General features: G+C 40.0%; 1 protein-coding gene across 2 annotated transcripts in view; it reads right to left on the bottom strand.

The window, feature by feature from the left end:
* The window catches only part of APH1B (aph-1 homolog B, gamma-secretase subunit), a 77,288-nt gene that overhangs the window by 47,321 nt on the left and 9,029 nt on the right, over positions 1 to 20,938 (bottom strand). For both annotated transcript variants that reach the window (XM_065940918.1, XM_065940917.1), the window contains exons 3-5: positions 20,555 to 20,625; positions 19,592 to 19,714; positions 3,756 to 3,883 (exon numbers count right to left, since the gene is read on the bottom strand). In XM_065940918.1, coding sequence (XP_065796990.1) covers positions 3,756 to 3,883; positions 19,592 to 19,714; positions 20,555 to 20,625 — 322 coding nt within the window. The remainder of the gene's footprint in view (positions 1 to 3,755; positions 3,884 to 19,591; positions 19,715 to 20,554; positions 20,626 to 20,938) is intronic.

Raw genomic sequence — 20,938 nt, forward strand, 5'->3', positions numbered from 1 at the left:
TTCTGTTTAAATAAATACCACAAGGCAGGGCAAGCTATCGAGTCAGAAGTCAGGACCATGGTTATCCCTGGAAGGGTCGGGGGAGGCAGTGAAGTAGCACCAGGAAGCTCATGGGAGCAGATGTTTTAGCTTTCATTTGGGTTCAAGTGACACTGGTGTGTTCACACTGGGAAAATTCATCAAGATGTACACACTGGACCTTGGTGGTCTAGTGGTTAAGACTGCACTTCCAATGCAGGGGGCGTGGGTTTGATCCGTGGCTGGGGAAATAAGATCCCACATGCTGCTCAGTGAAGCCAAAAGATTACGGAAAAAAAAGATGTACGCTTCTGATTTATATACTTTACTGTATATGTGCTATATTCATAAAACTTAAACGTTATCTGAAATTTGTTGTTCAGAGACAACTATTGTAATCATTTTGGTATGTAATCTTTCAAATTTCCTGGGTTCTTTTCAATCATTAGAGAGAATAATATAAACTCTTCAATATTCAACAATAGTTACTGGCCATCTCCTATGTGCCAGGGTTTCAGGATACAAAGATTGACAAGATAAGATCCCATCCTTAATGATCAAATCCTAATTGGAGACATAGAGGTAAAGCTGTATCAAATAAAATAATGTTGGCCAGGGGGAAGGGTTATAACACAGCTATAAAAAAAGGGCTAGGATAGTGCTTTCAGAAATGTGCACCTTTTCCAGGAAGGCCTCACACGAAATGAACAGTTTTCCAAACTGACCTAGGTTAGGGGCGAGAACCATCACTGCAGATATACCAGCATGAACAACCTGCGAGCCACACTGGGTCAGTCTAGATACAGTGTATGATATGAACCATGGGGAGCAGCAAGAGGTAAGTTTAGCACCAGTAAGATTCAGTAAGAGGCTTATGTCAAACAAAGAAGTCTGGGTTTTATCCCCCTGGCCTCTGCTACAACTCATCACTCTCCCGTCCTTAATCCACTTAGCTGCAGGACACCTGACTCCTGGTTCTCTTCCTATGTCACCAAGTTGCTCCTTCCCCAGTCTCCATGGTTTGCTTCAGCTCTTGCCCCAACCTCAAGGTTGGAATGCCCCAGGGCTTAGTCCTCTGGCCTCTTCTCTTTTCTGCTTAGGTTCACTCCCTGTAATGACCTTTTTAAGCGTGGCTGTCTCTCCCAAACTCCACACTTTTTCATCCAAATACCCAACTGACCTCTCCACTTGGATATCCAACAGGCACCTCCAAGGTACCAGGCCCAAAGAGGACTCCTGCTCTCCCTCACAAGCTTCTCCATCCCAGCTGATGGCAACTCCATCCTTTGAGTTGCCCAGGCTCAAAATTTTGAAGATGTCCTTGGCTCCTCTTTCTCTCCCTTGCCTTATCTAGTCTGTCAGGAAACAGCTGTTAACTCTACTACCAGAAACATGTCCTGAATCTGAACATTTCTCACCGTATCCACTGCTGTCTCACCCAAGTTGTCCCCATCCTTCTCTTAATTTCTTCCCCTGTTACAGTCTACTGTGAAAACAGCAGTCAAAGTGAGCCTTTTAAAATGTGATTCAAATCAAGTCCCTGTATTCAACACCCTACAATGAACCCATTTCACTAAGGGTAAAAGCCCAAGCCTTGCATTACCTAGATATGGTTCCCATTTCCAACCTATACTTCCATTCCCAATTTCAAATCTGTGACAGTATCTCCTACTAACTTCCCCCGGCTCATGGTTCTGGCCACTCTCGCTTCAACAAACATGCCAAGCATGTTCTTTAGTCTTAGGACTTTGCCACTAGCTGTTCAGTCTGTCACGTTCCTTCTCCAGACAGCCACATCACCAACTTCACTTCTTTGCTTAAATGTACCTTCAAAATGAAGCCTACTTTTAACTACCTAGTTTGAAAATTCAACATCCCCAGCCCCTACAATCTAGAATCTTTTTTTTTTAAATTATTTATTTTGGCTGTACTGGGTCTTAGTTGTATCATGTGAGATCTAGTTCTCTGACCAGGAATCGAACCCAGGTCCCCTACATTGGGAGCATAGAGTCTTCCCCACTGGACCACCAGGGAAGTCCCTTGAACCCTTTGAACCCACTCTACTTTCCCTTTTTTCCCAAAGCACCAACCAATTTCTAACGTATTTCATTTTATTATGTCTATTGCTTATTGTCCCTCTCTCTCCACTAGATGGTAAAGGCAGAGTCTTGGTTTTTTTTTCTGTAATTGTTTTGCTCACCTAGAACAGTGCCTGGAACACAGAAGGCACTCACTATTTGTCGAATGAATGAATGGTGGACTGGATCCATAAGAAGGACATTGGCTTTTTCTTGCAATTTCCTTTCTTAAAGTATACACAGAGTAGAAACTTTGGAACGTGCTGAAAGCCATAAAGAATAAAAGAACCCATCCAGAGATGAAAACTGTTAGTACTTTAATGCATGCTCTCTTCAATTATTTTTCCATGAAGATTTGACTTTACATAGCTGCCATCATCGGAGAAGGAAATGGCAACCCACTCCAGTATTCTTGCCTGGAGAATCCCAGGGATGCAGGGGCCTGGTGGGCTGCCGTCTGTGGTGTCACACACAGTAGGACATGACTGAAGTGACTTAGTAGCAGCAGCTGCTGCTATGATATTAAGGGTAACTTTAGTATCATATTAAGGGTAACTTTAGCATGACGGAAACATTTTAGGTAGGGAAGGCAAGAAGATTGTTCTTTAGATGGGTGAGAGGGCAGAGTCCAGTATAAGAAAACTTGATATGAACTCTAAATGGATGGAGAGGAGAGAAACATGAAGCAAGACACCATCAGAAGGAACTTTTCAATACTTTAGGTGAGAAATGATAAAGGTCTAGATGAGGCAATGGCTGGGATCATTCTGATATAAGTATATGACAAGTTATGATTAAAGTCGGGCCAAAGCATTAAATAGTGCTTTAAAAATACACCTATCCTTTTCAACTTTCTTTGGAAAACTAGCATTTTAACACCAGTGAGGAGGGAGTAAGATGGGTACTCTTTGGGAGGGGGTTTCACATTTTTTTTTGGCCATGTGGCATGTGGGTAAGATTTTAGTTCCCTAACCAGGGATCAAACCTGAGCCCCCTGCATTGGAAACTTGGAGTCTTAAACACTGGACATCCAGGGAAGTCCCAGGCACTCTTTATATTAATCAGAATGAGTAACAATAGTACAGCCCTTTTTGGAGAGAATTTTAGCAATTTGCATCAAGGGCTTTTAATATCTTAAAATATTTAAAAATATTCCATTTGACTTCATAACTCCATCTCTTAGAATCTGAACAATGTATTGAAAAAGTTTCATATACAATGATGTTCAAAACAGCTTTCTAATAACCAAAAGTAGAAAAACAAATGAACAGTTAGTTAAGCAAACTATAATTTTATGTAAAGATATAAAAAGCTATTAAAATGTAAATATTAAAAGGATCCATAATAATGTAGAAATTGCTTAAAATGTGTTCCATAACATAAGCATAATGCAAGACTATTGCAGGTTTGACCAACTTAATTAAAAGAAAGACACCTGACAAAAAGAAATAGTTTATGAGATCAACCAACAAATTAATAGTTATCTTTCTATAGTAAAACTTGGATGATTTATCTATCATTCATTCATTCTTTTAAAGGAGTTTTTCTGAATTTCCTCATTATCCCAAGAGAGTGTATTTCACTTAGAATGGAATCTATCACTTCAGATGTGTGGACTTAAGCTCCAAAACCCAGTTTGAGCAGAGTAGCAATACTCACCAGGGCTGACACCAGCAGATGGGAGAGAACAACTACAAGAAGGGTGTACCACTTCTTCTTCGCACAGCCATCAAAAAACACGATGCCCCAGAACACGTGCAGCAGTGTGATCACCAGCGTCATGAAAGCTGGAAGACAGCCAACCATTAGTGCCCAGTCGCAAGTCAGCAGACCCCAAAGTCCACTGAACACGTCCTTGGAGGCAGGCTCTTGGGGTGCACTGCACCACTGTGAGGGTTCACCCACAACTGACAGAGGACCCTGACACAACATTTGCTTGAACAGTAATTCTGAAAGCAACATTTCTGAGCCAGGGGCCAGCTCTGCAGCAGCTTCTCACCTAGACTGTGAACCAGTGAAACAAAGAGTGAACCTGGATCTGGCTTTCAAGGAATTTCTCTTAGGAACAAAATAAAATTACTCTGATATATAATCAGTTTTTCCAAGTTGGCCTTCTGCACTAATTAAGAAACTTTTTTCCTGGCCACACAGCAAGGTATGTAGGATCTTAGTTCCCTGACCAGGGATTGAATCCATGCCCCTGCATTGGAAGCTCAGAGGGAGTCTTTACAATGGACAGCCAGTGAGGTCCCCAAGAAACTTTTCTAAATTAAAACGAGTGTCTTTGATTTAAACAAGTCCTCTCATTAAAGTGGAATTTCTCCTTGCATCTTTTTTTAAAGCCAGTGGGAGAATAAAAATATTAGAAATTGCAATAATTATCTAAGATTCTTCTTAAGCAATGGAAACTGAATCCAATCAGTACACACAGGTTTTTCTACGGAATACTGTGTGTGTGCATACGTGCATGTGTGTGTCCTGCATCCTGGACATTTTTTACTTAAAACGAGCAAGTTTCAGGAACTCTTTGGCCATCTAGTGGTTAGGACTCTGTGCTCTCACTGCCAAGGAATGGGGTTCAATCCCTGGTTGGAGAACTAAAATTCCACAAGCCACAAGGCATGGCCAAAGAAAAAAAAGAGAGAGAAAGCAAGTTCCACATATTCTAAAAGCTTCAACATGGGGAGGGGGAAGGCACACAGATTTCTCATTTCCACCATTAACACCCATAATTCTGGCAAAAAGTCAAGTCTGACCATTCTCCTTCACACTGCTGGTAATTCTTCCTTGGCATCCGTGGAGGATAGGGTCCAGGAACCCCTACAGATACCAAGCTCTGCAGATGCTCAAGCCCCTTATATAAAATGGCATAATAACTGCATATAACCTACACACCAGCTTTCCTGGTGGCACAGATGGTAAAAAATCAGCCTGTAATGCAAGAGACTCGGGCTCAATCTGCGGGTCAAGAAGATCCCCTGGAGAAGGACATGGCAACCCACTCCAGTATTCTTGCCTGGAGAATCCCATGGACAGAGGAGCCTGGTGGACCACAACCATAAGGTCACAATGAATTGGACACGACTCAGTGACTAACGCACACACAATCCATGCACGGCACATCGTCCACCTCCACTGTTTACCTTAAAGTATCTCTAGATTACCTACAATACCTAATATAATGCAAATGCTATGAAAATAGTCGTAAACATAGTGTAAATTCTATGTAAATAGTTACCAAGTCAGGCAAATACAAACTTTGCTTTGGGGAATTTTCTGGAATTTCCCTTTCCTGAACATTTTTGATCTGTTGTTGATTAAATCTGAATGCAAAACCCAAAGATATGGAGGGCTGACTCTGAAGCAATATTCTGAAACAATTAGTTAGGTGTTTTTTTTTTTTTTTAATTTAATTTAACTTACTTATTTGGCTGCGATGAGTCTTAGTGTGGCATGCAGGATCTAGTTCCCTGGGCCCTCTGCATTGGGAGCAGTGATTCTTAGCCACTGGACCACCAGGGAAGTCCCAGTAGTTAGTTTTTGAATCAACAGACCACTAGCCTTTGAGCATTTGTAATAACAAAAAATGTCCATCATTACCAGAATGAATAAACTGTGGTGTATTTACACAATGGAATATTTACATGTTCTATAATACAAATGGTCTCTAGAAAATAATGTTGAGTGGGGAAAAAGCATATTGTGAGAAAATGTCCATATTTCAGTTATACAAAGTCAAAAAGCGAATTATTACAGAGACATAACTGTTGAGGTTGGAGGAAAGCAATTTGTTACATCTAGTGACAGTGTTTCAGCAAATAATGATAAATACTTTATAGGAGAAGGAGGATTAAAAAAAAAAACTTTGGAGCAATAGCAGACTAAACTAAAATGATTTATTTTAATCCCACTGATGATCCTTGAAAGGGCAGTTTCCCTGTAGATGCCTAGTTGTGTGACAGTGTATAGAGTTCAGACAACTGAAAACACCCAGTAGTTCATGTTATATCAGAAAAGACCAGAGTAGAAACTGTGATTCACAGACACAGATGTTCACACTCTAAGGCTTTTCTAAAGCCTACATGTCAATCAAGTGTCAAGAGAAAGCAATTACATCACTAATGTGTCATCTGTTCACCAGCTATGTGAAAGGAAGATCAAAATGGAGTCAGTATTGTTAATAGAACTCTCTAAATAGAGCCGGGGGGCCATTAAGGAAGTGTGACTTAGGCATAGCTTAGCTGAGATGGAATCTGATATTTTTACCTGATGAAGTCATAAACCTGCCAGAAACTCAAGACACTTCTTAAACCCTTACCCTAAAATAACTCATGAGAGTCTACCCACTTAATGGACCACTACCCTAAAACAACATGTGATTCCTTAAGGACAAATATTTTCTGACTTATGTTGATCACAATTCTTACCAGGCAACTTTTAACAACCTCATAGCCTTTTGTCTTTATAAGGCCCTGACTCTATCTCTTCCGTGGAACTTTCTTTCAAGACTACCCATTCTTGTAAGACTACAAATCTGGGTCTTCCAACTTGCAATTCTTAAGACTCCAAAACACTCTTCTTATTTGCAGCCTCCTGCATTATCTTTTGTTCGACAGCTCTATTAGCCCTTTCCTCTATGCATTACCATGAATATTGAAACCAGCCAATCATCCTCCTACGGTCAAGTCTTAGAGTTCAGATACTTGGAAAATGCTCTTACTTACGGACTTTTTAGTTCATTCTCATCTAAAAGAGCATTACTCTGTTTCAGACAATCATTCTCAGGGGAAATCACTAGCCTTGAACTTTCTTCCAAATTCAAGGTGGGTATTTCTGTATGCAAGGCTCTTTCCTGATAAAAATTCTCTCTGATGGACTGACTCTGTCTCTAAAGTAAAGTCCAAGCATCTCAGGTTAGCATCCAAGGCCCTCTGCAACCTAGACCCAAACTACTATCCTCTACTCATTTTTAAAGACATCCTACTTGGTAGGAAACCAGAACTCCTACTTATACTCTGTCTATGCCTCTATGTTTTCATTTTTTTAATTGACTGTCCCTTTTGCCTGAATCCTCTACTCCTTACCACCACCCTGCCCTTTTCACCCCATCCAAATCTTACTTTTATTTAACACCTAGCTCAATGCCATCCCCTTAATGAATTCACCCTGATATCTACTCATTTTTTTTACACTCCACACACACTTACTGAGCACCTAGAGAGTTTGACAGGAGATGATGCCTATGGGCTCTAGAGTCACACAGTCCTCAGCTGGAATCCTGGTTCCACATTGTGCCTTCAGGCACGCTATCTAACTCTTCTGAGCTTGTTTCCTTTATTTCTAAAATGCAAATAATGCCCCTGATTGTTGTCTAGAGAAGATCAGTACTTTGCAAACTGCAGTTTTTCAATAAATGACAACTACTATGTGCTATGGTGTCTAGATTCAAAGATGAATATAAGCCAGGACCTCCAATTTAGTGAGCTGCACTAACAGGTTGGAAAGTGAAGCAAAGCAACAAGCAATTATCACACGTATCCAAGCTTCCTGGGTACCTGACTATGTTTTAAAATGTATTCTCAGACTGTCTCGGTGGTCCAATGGTAAAGAACCTGCCTGCCAATGCAGGGGACATGTGTTTGATCCCTGGTCCAGGAAGATTCCACATGCCGTGGAGCAACTAAGTCGATGTGTGGCAGCTACTAAAGTCTGTGCACTCTAAAGCCTGCGCTCCGAAACAAGAGTGGCCACCACGAGAAGCCTGAGCGACAGAGGAAGAGCAGCCCTCAGTCACCCCCGTTCGCTGCAACTAGAGAAAGCCCGAAAACAGCAACAGACCCAGCACAGCCAAAAATAAACAAACAAACAAATAAAACACTTTAAATATGCACTCGTTCACTCCTGTAGATTTCTTCTTCATCTGACACTGGATTATTACTCTTACATTTACCTTCTTTCCTCCTCTTTTATTAATCCATACAAAGATTTATTAGCACCCACTATGGGCCAGGCTTCCGTGGTGACTCAAATGGTAAAGAATCTGCTTGCAATGCAGGAGACCTAGGTTCAATCCCTGGGCTGGGAAGACCCCGTGGAGAAAGGAATGACAACCACTCCAGTATTCTTACCTGGAGAATCCCATGGACAGAGGAGCCTGGAGGGCTACAGTCCACGGGGTCACAGAGAGTCAGACATGACTGAGTGACTAAGCACATGGCCGGGCAATAGGGCTATCCCAGAGAACAAGACACAGTCCCAAGGAACCTCTTTTTCAGAAAAGAAGCCCATCTTTTCAGTTTACTATGTTTTATTAACACAATACCTAAACAGGATCTCTCAGACATTTATTAAAACATTGTGTATTCCTATTTGACTGCTTATTTATTTAGCTAGCACTAGTTTCAAATTGGGAAAGGAGTACATCAAGGCTGTATATTGTCACCCTGCTTATTTAACTTATATGCAGGATACCTCATTAGAAATGCTGGACTGGATGAAGCACAAGCTGGAATCAAGATTGCCAAGAGAAATATCAGTAACCTCAGATATGCAGATGACATCACCCTTATGGCAGAAAGCGAAGAAGAACTAAAGAGCCTCTTGATCAAAGTGAAAGAGGAGACTGAAAAAGTTGGCTTAAAGCTCAACATTCAGAAAACTAAGATTCAGAAAACCAAGAGTCCCTTGGACTGCAAGGAGATCCAACCAGTCCATCCCAAAGGAGATCAGTCCTGGGTGTTCATTGGAAGGACTGATGTTGAAGCTGAAACTCTAATACTTTGCCCACCTGATGTGAAGAGCTGACTCATTTGAAAAGACTCTGATGATGGGAAAGATTGAGGGGAAGATAAGGGGATGACAGAGGGTGAGATGGTTGGATGGCATCATCGACTTGATGGACATGAGTTTGGGCGGATTCTGGGAGTTGGTGATGGACAGGGAGGCCTGGCGTACTGTGGTTCATGGGGTCACAAAGAGTCGGACACGACTAAGCGACTGAACTGAACTGAATGGACTTCCTCTTCTAGTAATCTTTTACATATTCTCTTGGTAGAGCATGATTCAATCCAACCTATTTCTAAAGAAAAGGTTTCAGTGTTATCTCTAAGAGGCTACATTTACTATTTGGTTCATCAATCCTTGCTGAGCACATCCCAAGCGTTTCAGCACACGAACTCACAACTATCTTCACTTTCACGCTTGTCCCTCTCTCCCTCAATCCCAGTACCTACTTTTCTGTCCTTACAGACAATGGCCTAATATAGCTACTGATTCTGAGTCCAGCCAGCATGGAAACCGCTGCCTGGCTTCCCCTGCCAACTTCAGAGAATGTCTGTAACCAGGCTAGAGAGTGCCACGGGCTGCCGCTGCTGGGTGGTGGCAACAACAGGCAGAGGAGGGCTTCCCAAAGCCAAGGCTCAAACTCAGCTGCCCAGAACCAGGATGTGATTACCAAAGGGCTCCTGATTTCGCTTCCCCAGGAAGAAAAGGGTCTGGGGCATCAAGGTCCTGCAAAGTGACAGCCTCTCCTCTTTCCCTCCTGGTTGCAGAAACTCGCAGGATCCTGGAGAGATATCCAGTGACCTAGCCCAAGTCAGGCCCCAGAATGCAACTAGTGCTTTTATTAGCAATGTATCCTTGTTTATACTGACATGATTTGTGATTATTTGAAAATGAATGTAGTTCAACTCTCTACTTACTCCAAGGTATGATTCATTTCTAGTGTGCATGCAAACTTATGTTTTTGATAGTTGGTACCTCAAAGAAGAGAGAAGCCCTTCTATCTAGTGAGAAATCATTTATATGTATTCTCCATTAGAAGATTAAGGACACAGTAACGTAACATGTACAGTAAACATCTAAATGGTGGTGTTTGTCATTCATGTCACACATCCCTGTAGGTCACCATGATGTAAGTGTTCAGGGAATAATTCCACATACTAAAGATGTAAATTATTAAGTTATGCTTTTAAAGGTTAATATAATGACAGTTCACTGAAACCTTGATGTGTTTTATAATATCAGCAGAAATTATGAATGTTTAACATACTTCAAATAACCTCTGATACCCTAAAATGTATGGGAAACCCTTCCCAGAAAATTCCTGTAATTATTGTAAGTCTTCTTTCTTAAATGATTAGCCTCCATTTTGTAACCGTAGAAATCACAGTTGTCAGATCATTATATCAGAGAAATGAATATTGTTTATGCTTGCAATCTGTGTTTTAATCAAAGTTACACAATGGAGTATAAAAGGCTTTATTCTGACTGTGTGTGATGTTCATACATATTAATCAATAAAACTGAATGGCTTCTTGTGGTAAAAAAAAAAAAATGAAAATGCTTTTCCTGTAATAAGGATTTAACTTTACATTTCTGCTTTAAAAACTGTAACAGAATTCTGTCATCTAGTTTATTGTAATATAGACATACATTTATTACTAACCAGGTAACATTCTCCCAGATTAAAATAAGACATTTTGAACACCATCTCATATAGCCATAAGAAAGACATAGCACTAACCCTTAATACCAACCAGATCAAAAAGAAACTGTCCTGAAAGCAATCTGAATATAAACAAATATAACACTATGAAATATCATTTCAGATTTATGAAAATGTTCCTGAAGGACATTCATGAGCTGAACAGACTGCCAAGAAAACAATGTTATGCTGACGAGCCCCAGAGCAGATGGTGACAAATGATCAAATTCTCTTCTCCAATCAGTGTGGAGAGTCAGTGCTGGGAAGCCCCTTAGATGCTGCCTGATCCAGTTCCCTGTGCAATGAAAAAGCAGATCCCACACAGGGTCCACTTCCAATTACTCCCAGTTTAGGAGCTTATTTCATCACAGCAGTCACTGTGGGAAAGTCCCTTCTCAAACCGAACCCAAATCTGGCCTTTTAATTTGGTGAGGCTCAAGTGGGGTGATCTTGCCCCCAGAGGTCACCTGTCAACGTCTGTAGACATTTTTGGTTACCACACTGCGGGTGGGGTACTTTTGGCTTCTAGTAAATAGAAGCCAGGGATGCTGTTGAACATCCTACAAACACAAGACAGCCCCCCCGCCCCCCGCCCCAACAAGGAGCTCCAAAGGCCAAGAGTAACAAGGCTGAGAAACCTTCTACCAGCTCCTGCTTATTAAGACTAGGAAGGCTCTTTGAAGAACCAAAAGTCAACTCTTTTTTTTCCCATATGTAGCACATTAAAAATACTTGAAATTCCCTGTTATAGCTCAACTATTGTCACAAAAATGCTGCATAAGAAACTACGCCAAATAGTAATCTATCAGAAAAAAAAAAAAAAGAAACTACGCCAAACTCACTGGCCAGAGCCGCCACTGGGCACGCAGGGTGTGCGGTAGTGCTCACAGGAACCTGGGGTAAAGTTCCTAATTCAGTGTGTGTGGGCTCTCAGGGTTCTCTTATTATCCTTCGATTAAAAATAAATTTAAAAAATACTTTGTATGACTGCTTCACTGACTTTATGAAATTAACCAGGACCTTCCCATGTCTGATACTGTCCTGGAATGGTTGCAGGTTTACCTTACCCACCATCAGGTCTATCTTTTCTTAAAATGTTTGCTCCAAACCAGCTCTCAAACTTCCACTTCTAAGCCATATCTAAAGCAAAACCACGCCCATAAGAACCTGGATGGAGATTTAAATGGCAGCTAGAGGTAACATTTGCAGTTGGATTAGATGTGACTTAATGAAAAAAAAACAGAAGAATCAGGATTACTCCAAGCTCTTGGGCCTGAGCAACAGGAAGGATGGAAGTGCTGCAGCTAAGATGAGGGAGACCACAGAGGTACCCCACCCTAAAGATGCTGTCCCTCTGTCTTCTGAGCTCCAGAAATGCTGGTAGGTCCGGGGTATTGTAAATCATCGTTTCAGTGAATGTAAGGAGAAACTCCCCTGAGAAATGGAAAAACAGCCTACCATTTGAAACAAGGCACTTCAATCTCAAGATAGAAACCTTCAAGAAGATCTTTGTAAATGAAAATATTCAAGTAAATGTTTGGCCAAGAACTTGAGAATGAAAAAGATGGTAAAATCTGATAGCTCCGTCCCTTAAAATAAACCTCAAGCTTGATTAATCCCTTAAAAGAACCACGAAGATTTCCAAACATCTATGCATATAAGAAAAGTGGTTTGGGCAAACTGTTCCAGGAATAGTATTGGAAAACCTCAGATAACACCAATGAGATGTGCTGCAACGTGAACGATACCCTCAGAAACTGAGCCATGCACCAACCCTGAGGGGAACATGGTGATTCTCTCTAGCAGGGCAGAGGGGAGGGAGAAGAGTAAACTGGTAACAAGCAGTTTCACTGGTGATGAGCATCCTTGGTAAGATGTGAGCACACAGCAGGTCAGTAAATGCCAGGGGCCCAGCCATGGAGCTGCAAAGGATCAGTTGAGGTTGCTGAGGAAGGCCAGGCTCATCAATAAAGCTAAAGACAGGATTTTTGTTTTTTCTTTGCAAATTATTAATATGGGATGTCACGGGTAAATTAATATTCCTATAGGACTAAATGAAGGAAGATACTCTGCTGAATGATATTAAAAAATACTACTTTTTCCCAATGTATATCATCTTTATAGGGTAGCATCCTGCTCATCATGGCTATGAAAAACAACTCTGTAAGATTCACTGAAGAAAAAGACAGTAAACACACACCAAACACACACACACACACACACAAAACCACCACCAAATGTTAAAGGCAGCACTAGATAAAAAAAAATAAGGACCAAGGAAGACACAGGCCTCAGACTTCTCTGGTGGCCCAGTGGCTAAGATTCCCAATGCGATGGGCCAAGGTTCAATCCCTGGTCAGGAAACTAGATCCCACATGCTGCCCACTATAAAGATCCTGGCATGCTGCAATGAAGACTGAAGATCCCACTTGCCACAACTAAGACCAGACACAGCCAAATAAATATATAAAAGATGACATGAGGCCTGGAGAGAGAGAAGCACAAGGCCTCAGGCTGCCTGAGCTGCAAAGGGGTCAGCAGGGGCTCTTCACCCAGCCACGCGAGCAAGGAAACGTCAGTGTCTCAGAAGGCTACCTGGAGCACACGTGGGAGAGCCCCAGCCTGCAGCATTCTTTCAGCCACTCTGACACAATTCACTGAACCGCCTCTCTGCGCTCTGCCTAAAGATGGACACCTGGGCTCCGCACACTTGATAATGTGTCACAGGCTACGAGAGCCTGTAACAGGCCAAGGTTCGGGGAGAGGGAATTTACAAAGTATAACCTTAACATTTTCAGTTATTTGAGCAACTTGAAGGAAAGACTATTACACTACTGATGTAAAGAAAGCATAGAATGAAAGGCCAATGACAGTACATGAAGTATCCTTGTGTCACAAGCAGAGATGGTTGGGATCATTTATTATAAGAAATTAAGACTCTAACAAATTCAGAAAAGGAAAAGAATTGCAGGCTAAGCTTTACAGTCGCTTATTTTCTCTGTATCATTAATAATGTAATAGTTCCTCTACCACTTTGGAATTGGTAGTTATTAGAGATAGTTTTGCACACAAAGTGCTTTCACTTAAAAGTCTAAACATTTAACAAACTGCCACGTTATAGAGATTATACTTAAAATACTGTGGGGAAAAAAGTGAAATGAATAAAAAAAAATCACTGGGTTTTAACAACAAAGATTTATTCTCATGCTCACTGGTCTAGAGGATGACTGCTTTGGCTGATCAAGTGAGCCTGGGCTCAGCTGGACAGTTCTGCTGCTGGTACAGCTGGGTTTGGCTTGTCACTGCAGGCTGGGCCCAGGTCTGCTCTATACATGCTCATTCTGTGGTCCAGGCTAAGGGGGCATTAACTACGGGGCATGCTCTCTGGTCCATGATCAGATCCGAAGAGGGCAGAACCAACCATGCAAGTGCTTTTTAAGTCACTGACTTATATCCAGTTAGTGACTCACATTCACCATTTGGCCAATTCGTGTCACAGGACTGAGGTCAAAGTCAGGGGCAGGCAAGTATATTCCAGTCATCACAAGGCAGTGGAAGGATGTGGATGTAAAATTCTACTACAGCAGAATGACAAATTTGGACAAAAATGGAATCTCCCATATTCCCCTTACTTTCATTCTTCTTCAAGCTCAATATTCCTCTGCCCTTCAATCGTATAGCTTCCAGGTTTTTCACCACACGAATGATGTTCTTCTATACCAACTTTAGTGTTTAAGTATTCCTGTTAAATCACAATGCTCAGAACTGAACACACGGACTTCCCTTGTGGTCCAGTGGTTGAGAATCTGCCACCAATGCAGGAGACACAGGTTCAATCCCTGGTATGGAAACATGACACACGCTGAGCGGGGCAACTAAGCCCATGTGCCACAACTACTGAGCTAACCACTGAAGCTGGTGCTCTGCAACCAGAGAAGTCACTGCATGAGAAGCTCACACACCACAATTAGAGTGGCCTCCACTCGCCACTACTAGAGAAAGCCCATGTTCAGGAACGATGACCCAGCACAACCAAAAATAAGCAAATATAATTACTCTAAAGAAATTAAAAAGAACTGAACGTGATACTTCATATGCGATCTGACCCATACCGACTTCTCCAAATAAAAGGTTTAGTGGCTAAAAAGTTGAAAACCTTACCTAGACAAAAGCACTGCCAAGAAAATATAATGTAAATGAAATGGCTTAGGGAAGTTTTAAAAATAAAACATCAGATATTCTTACTGAGTAATAAATAGATTTTTCTTCTAAATCATAAGGGAGGTGATTCAGAGTGATGAACCAAGATACCACAAAAATCAGAGAAATTATCCTTTCTCTAAATGCTATGCTTCATTTCAAGAACCAAATTCTCTACCCTTAGGCCATTTTACAGTTTATAAAGCACTTAAATATATACTCTCTAATTTCATTTAATTCTTTACAACCCGGAGCTAGGTATTATTTTTGCCCCTGATGAAAGATGAGGAAATTGAGGGTTGGACAGAAGTCTAGTACTTCTGTCCCCGTGAACAATGTCTTTCTTACCTCCAGGACTACTAGGAAGCCTGCTTCCCTCTACCTGGAATGTTCTTTCCTGACAACCACCTTGCTCTGCCAGACTGCCTACTATTCATCTTTTAACTTTCTACTCGGATAGCACTTCCTCCATAAGCAAAGCCTACCTTTCCTTTTTTTTTCCAAAAAACATTTATGAGTTCATCTAGAAACAAAGAACTCCACAAAGTGCTGGGGATGCTGCAGGAAACAAGACAGAAAGGCTTTGCCCTTTTATGGCTGAGCATCCAGTTGGGGAGAAAGAAACAACTACACAGTTGACCAATTAATCACAAATATGGTAAGTATTACAAAGGAGCAGCAGTGCTACAATGAGTGGGTGAGAGCTTTTCTGCACATTCATGACTTCCTCATCACAGTATTTATCACACTTTGTTATAACCAGTTGTTTGTCTTTATTCCCCACTCATGTGGGGAAATATATATTTCATGAATGGAAAGTATAGACACTGACTGGGCTGTTGAATAAAAATACTTAATTATTTATGGAATGAGAGATTAAATGATCAAAGGAACTTGCCTAAAATACTAAATAAATGAGCCAGGATATGACTTGAACTTAAAGACTCAATTCCCATACCTTGCCTCTATACAGAATTTCAAAGAAATGGTAATGATTCTAATAAAAGTTAATGTTAGCCTGCTACACAACTACAAACAAAAAGAATTAATGTATAATACATTTAATTTATAAACTATGCTTACTTGCTACATGAAAACCTATGTACAAACAGATATCATATAGTGTATAACTTGTGCTAACAGATATACTAATTAGATCTCATATTCCTTTTTATTCTGGTTATTACTTAGCCATTTGTAATGGAGTATGATAAAGAGCCTCTTGACAAAAGTGAAAGAGGAGAGTGAAAAGTTGGCCTAAAGCTCAACATTCAGAAAACTAAGATCATGGCATCTGGTTCCATCACCTCATGGCAAAGAGATGGGGAAACAGTGGAAACAGTGACAGACTTTATTTTGGGGGGCTCCAAAATCACTGCAGATGGTGACTGCAGCCATGAAATTAAAAGACGCTTACTCCTTGGAAGAAAAGTTATGACCAACCTAGACAGCATATTAAAAAGCAGAGACATTACTTTGCCAACAAAGGTCCATGTAGTCAAAGCTATGCTTTTTCCAGTAGTTATGTGTGGATATGAGAGTTGGACTATAAAGAAAGCTGAGCGCTTTTTTTAACTTTCTTTTAAAACAATCATTTTAAGTCAATCTTAACGAAAACAGCCTAGCTCTCTAAAGGGAATTGGCGCCATCTAGTGACAGAAGCTGGTAGAAAAATAAATTTCATTAGGAGACTGCTGCTCGAGAAGCAAAAAAGAAAATTGCTTATGTAGCAGTAAAATACACTGATTTAGGAAAATACAGAAAACTGTAGCACCCCCTCTTAGCTATGTTTTATTAATTTATATTGGATGCTAACAGATTTTAGCTGTCTATATTATAGTTGTTCTAAAAAAATACTAAGACTGCTTATTATGATCATTTTTTAAAATTGTCATAAATATTCTAGTTATGGGATGTTTAAAAGGAAAATAATTTGCTCTGCTGGAGGCATGACTATATCAGTATGACCCAATCCGCTAACATACTTTCCCTTCCTCTAACTTGCGGCTAGATGTGAAGGGCCTTGACTTTATCCTGTAGGCCTTGAAAAGCCCTTACCTAGTTTTACACAGGGAGTATTTCTTTGGGGACAATATAAACGATGGATACCTATAGAAAGTGTATTGAGGAAAGACTAACCAGGTGGGGGTTAATGGTAGTAATCTAGACAGGAGATAACAAGGGCTGAACCAAAATGATAAACAAGAGTCTACTGGGTTAGAGGATGACTATTACATGCAGGATATCTCTCAAATTTATACTGCAGAAATTTTTTTAAATTCGGTTATACCTCATCTTATCCTGGAGAAGGAAATGGCAACCCACTCCAGTATTCTTGCCTGGGAGATTCTGTGGACAAAGGAGCCTGCCGGGCTACAGTCCATGCGGTTGCAAAGAGTCCAGAGCCACTGAGCAACTAAGACTTTCATCTTATATCTTTACTGTTATTACTTCAAACTGCCTTGACAAGATTAGTCACTTTGGGGGGGGGGGGGGTCTTATTCCCCCTACAAAATGATAAGCTCCTTGAAGACAAATTACTTTTCTAAAGATGTTAAAGATGATTTAATTAAAAGAATCTATGCATGGGGTCACTTATTTCAATGGCATAGCTTTATGAAGACAAAAAAAATACAGTGGCATTTTAGAAAACTATTTTTTGAAAGATTCTTGTGTAATTCAGGAGACATTATACTAATGATGTATGCTACCAACTATCAAACATGTGATCATTGTATCACAGGGACAATATTCATCTGGTAGATGAAAAAGCAGTTCGAAATGTGTTGGCTTTTTTACAGGCATCTTTGGATAAAGGTGAACTCATCTTTTTTTTTTTTTTTTAATACAGTACAGTTTAAGTGTTCAAAAGCAAGAAAACTAAATATATTTTTTCAGATACATACATGAAGGTAAAACTTCTAGGTTTTAGCTTCAAAGTAAAACATCTATACATGTTAAAAACCTAACTTTCAGACCTGGCTAACCCAGGGACTGAACACCACAAAATCAGGACAATGGTTTTCTGTGGGGGAGGAGTGGGGAGGAGCAAGGGACTCTAAGTTCCTGCTGATGTCCCAGTTCTTAAGGAACAAGGAAGATGGGTTGTTACAGTTACAATTTTAAATATGTTACACACATTTTTTAGATAAGTGACATTACCTCACATTAAATAAGAACTGTTTTCCTTCCTCTCAATTTCAAGATTAAATTATACTCTCCATCCCCAAAAGTGGCCAGGATGACAAACTAAAGATTAGTCCTTACACTGACAATAAATAAAAACTAATAATAACAAAAAACATAGGCAGAACACTTTGACCTAAATCACAGCAAGATCCTCTATGACTGACCTCCTAGAATAATGGAAATAAAAGCAAAAATAAACAAATGGGACCTAATTAAGTTTTTGCACAATGAAGGAAACAAGCAAGGTGAAAAAAACTCTCAGGAGAAAATAATAGCAAATGAAACAACTGACAAAAGATTAATCTTCCAAATATACAAGCAGCTCGTGCAACTCATACCAGAAAAATAACCCAATCAAAAAGTTGGGCAGAGACCTAAACAAACATTTCTCCAAAGAAGACAAAGAGATGGCTAATAAACACATGAAAAGATGCTCAACATCGCTCGTTATTAGAGAAATGCAAATCAAAACTACAATAAGGTATCATCTCACACCAGTCAGAACAGTCATCATCAAAATGTCTACAAACAATTAATGCTGGAGAGGGTGTGGAGAAAAGGGAACCTTCTTGCACTGTTGGTGGGAATGCAAATTGATAGGGCCACTATGGAGAACAATATGGAGATTCCTTAGAAAACTAGTAATAAAACTACCATACGACCCAGATATCCCACTACTGGGAAATCATAATTGAAAAAGACACATGTACCCCAATGTTCACTGCAGCACTATTTACAATAGCTAGAACATGGACGCAATCTAGATGCCCATCAACAGGTGAAAGGATAAAGAAGTTGCGGTACATATACACAATGGACTATTACTCAGCTATAAAAAGGAACACATTTGAGTCAGTTCTAATAAGGTTGACAAACCTAGAGCCTCTTAAATAGACTGAAGTAAGTCAGAAAGATAAATAAATAAATAATAATAAATAAATGTTGTATATTAACACATATATGTGGAATCTAGAAAGACGGTACTGATGATTCTATTTTCAGGGCAGCAAAAGAGGTGCAGACATAAAGGGGAGACTTTTGGTCACAGTCAGGGAGGGAGCGGGTGGGAGGACCTGAGACAGTAGCACTGAAACATACACATTACCATATGTAAAACAGATAGCCAGTGGGGACATGCTATACAATGCAGGGGACCCACTCTGTAACAACACAGCAGGGTGGGATGGGGAGGGAGGTGGGAGAGAGGTTTAAGAAGGAAGGGACACGTGTATGCCTGTGGCTGTTTCATGTTGAAGTATGACAGAAACCATCACAATATTGTAAAGTAAGTATCCTCCAATTAAAAATAAAATTTTAAAAATAATAATGCTGTTAGAAAAAAAACAAAAAAGCATGTAGCCTATAAAAATTCACTTACGTCAACCATACAGCAAAACTGTCTGTATAGTAACAGAAAAATGAATTTTAATAAGCTAAATCCACTCTAAAATTTGCTAATAGCCTAACTGTAATTCTCACTTTCCTAGGTCTCTTTCATCACAGTTCCTAACAGCACCTTGCCTTTAGAAGGTACAACATAAATTTCATTCACTGGAATTCCTAAGCCAGGGAATTCCACTAATGATGATCATAAACCTGAACATTCAAACCAGACATATACCTGAATTTAGGAAGAACTGGGGAGGGTCTCCATGAATGCCCACGGTGCCTGGTCCCAAGGAGTCAGACAGGGTATTTACAAAGGAAAATATGCCACTCATGATTCCAAAGCCCAGGCCAGAAACTAAAGAGGAAGAAAAACACTGTTAAACCTTATTCACACTATGATTTCTCTTCAAATCAAATCCCCAAGGACTAGGGAACACTATTTTGCTGAAGGAAAAAGGGTGCACAGGCTGTTGGAGAAGCAGTGGAAAGTTGGCCCAAAAAAGGCAAGTGCTTGGCAGAATGATGAACCGGGGTGAGGGTGGGGCAGGAGGGGGAATGGACAGTGAAATGTAGCAGAGAAATGAAAAAGGATAGAAAAAGATCCAGGAAGAATCTGAAGTGATAGGTGAGACAGAAGGATATGATATTAAAGCTCTGACTTTAATTCAAGATAACAGAGTCTACAGAATTAATTTTGATGGAACTGCACTTGAGGGGTGATTGCATTGTAAAGACGGATCCCTCGGTCAAGCTGCGTGACTCAATTTAGGAACCTAGGTCCAACCTTTAAACCATAATTCTGAAAGAAAAATATGAAAAGGTATTAACTCTATTGAAGAGTCTTCCCAGTACAAATTCATGGAATCAACCCAGAGAGGGTAACAGTAATATCACTTGGAAATTGTTAACTGGTGAGTATACATGTTAAAAAAACCTAACTGTCAAATATGGTTAATATTTAATGGACACACAGATAAGGGTCATCTGCAATCACTTTCCTTTATAAAAGGGCTCTAGAAAGCTATAAAAATTTAAAAATATACACCAATAGGCCAATGCAGTAGTAAAATACTACTAGAAACCCACAAAGCTATAAAAGATAAAAATGGGAATTAAAAAAAAAAGATAAAAATGGCTTTTAGGTCAAGTTTGATTTTTTTTTTTATCTTCACAACACTAGGCAGCTCTAACTTACCATAAGCCAGCAATCTCATAGAGGGTGCTTCCTCATATGGGTTTATCGTCTTCAAACCCTCACTGGCTTTCCTAAAATAAAAACACACATATAATTTTTTTAAAGTAGTATATCAGAAAAACACATAAGGTATCTTAAAATTCAGATACTTAATGAGGTTTTCGATCAGATTATACTCTAAATCTAAAATCCATTTAAATGAACAAAGCTTCAATTAACTAAAATCAACCAAAATTTCCAACCAACTTCTGCCTTTCATCTGACATCCACAAAGAATAGGAAAAATAATGTAAGTAAACAAGCCATCAGGATTAGGTTTAATAAGGGGGGAAAAAGCAATACTTATGACTAAGCTTGTGTGTTAAGTGACTTCAGTCATATCCG

The sequence above is a fragment of the Muntiacus reevesi genome, chromosome 7 (genome assembly GCF_963930625.1).
Source record: "Muntiacus reevesi chromosome 7, mMunRee1.1, whole genome shotgun sequence".
Classification (NCBI taxonomy): Eukaryota; Metazoa; Chordata; class Mammalia; order Artiodactyla; family Cervidae; genus Muntiacus; species Muntiacus reevesi.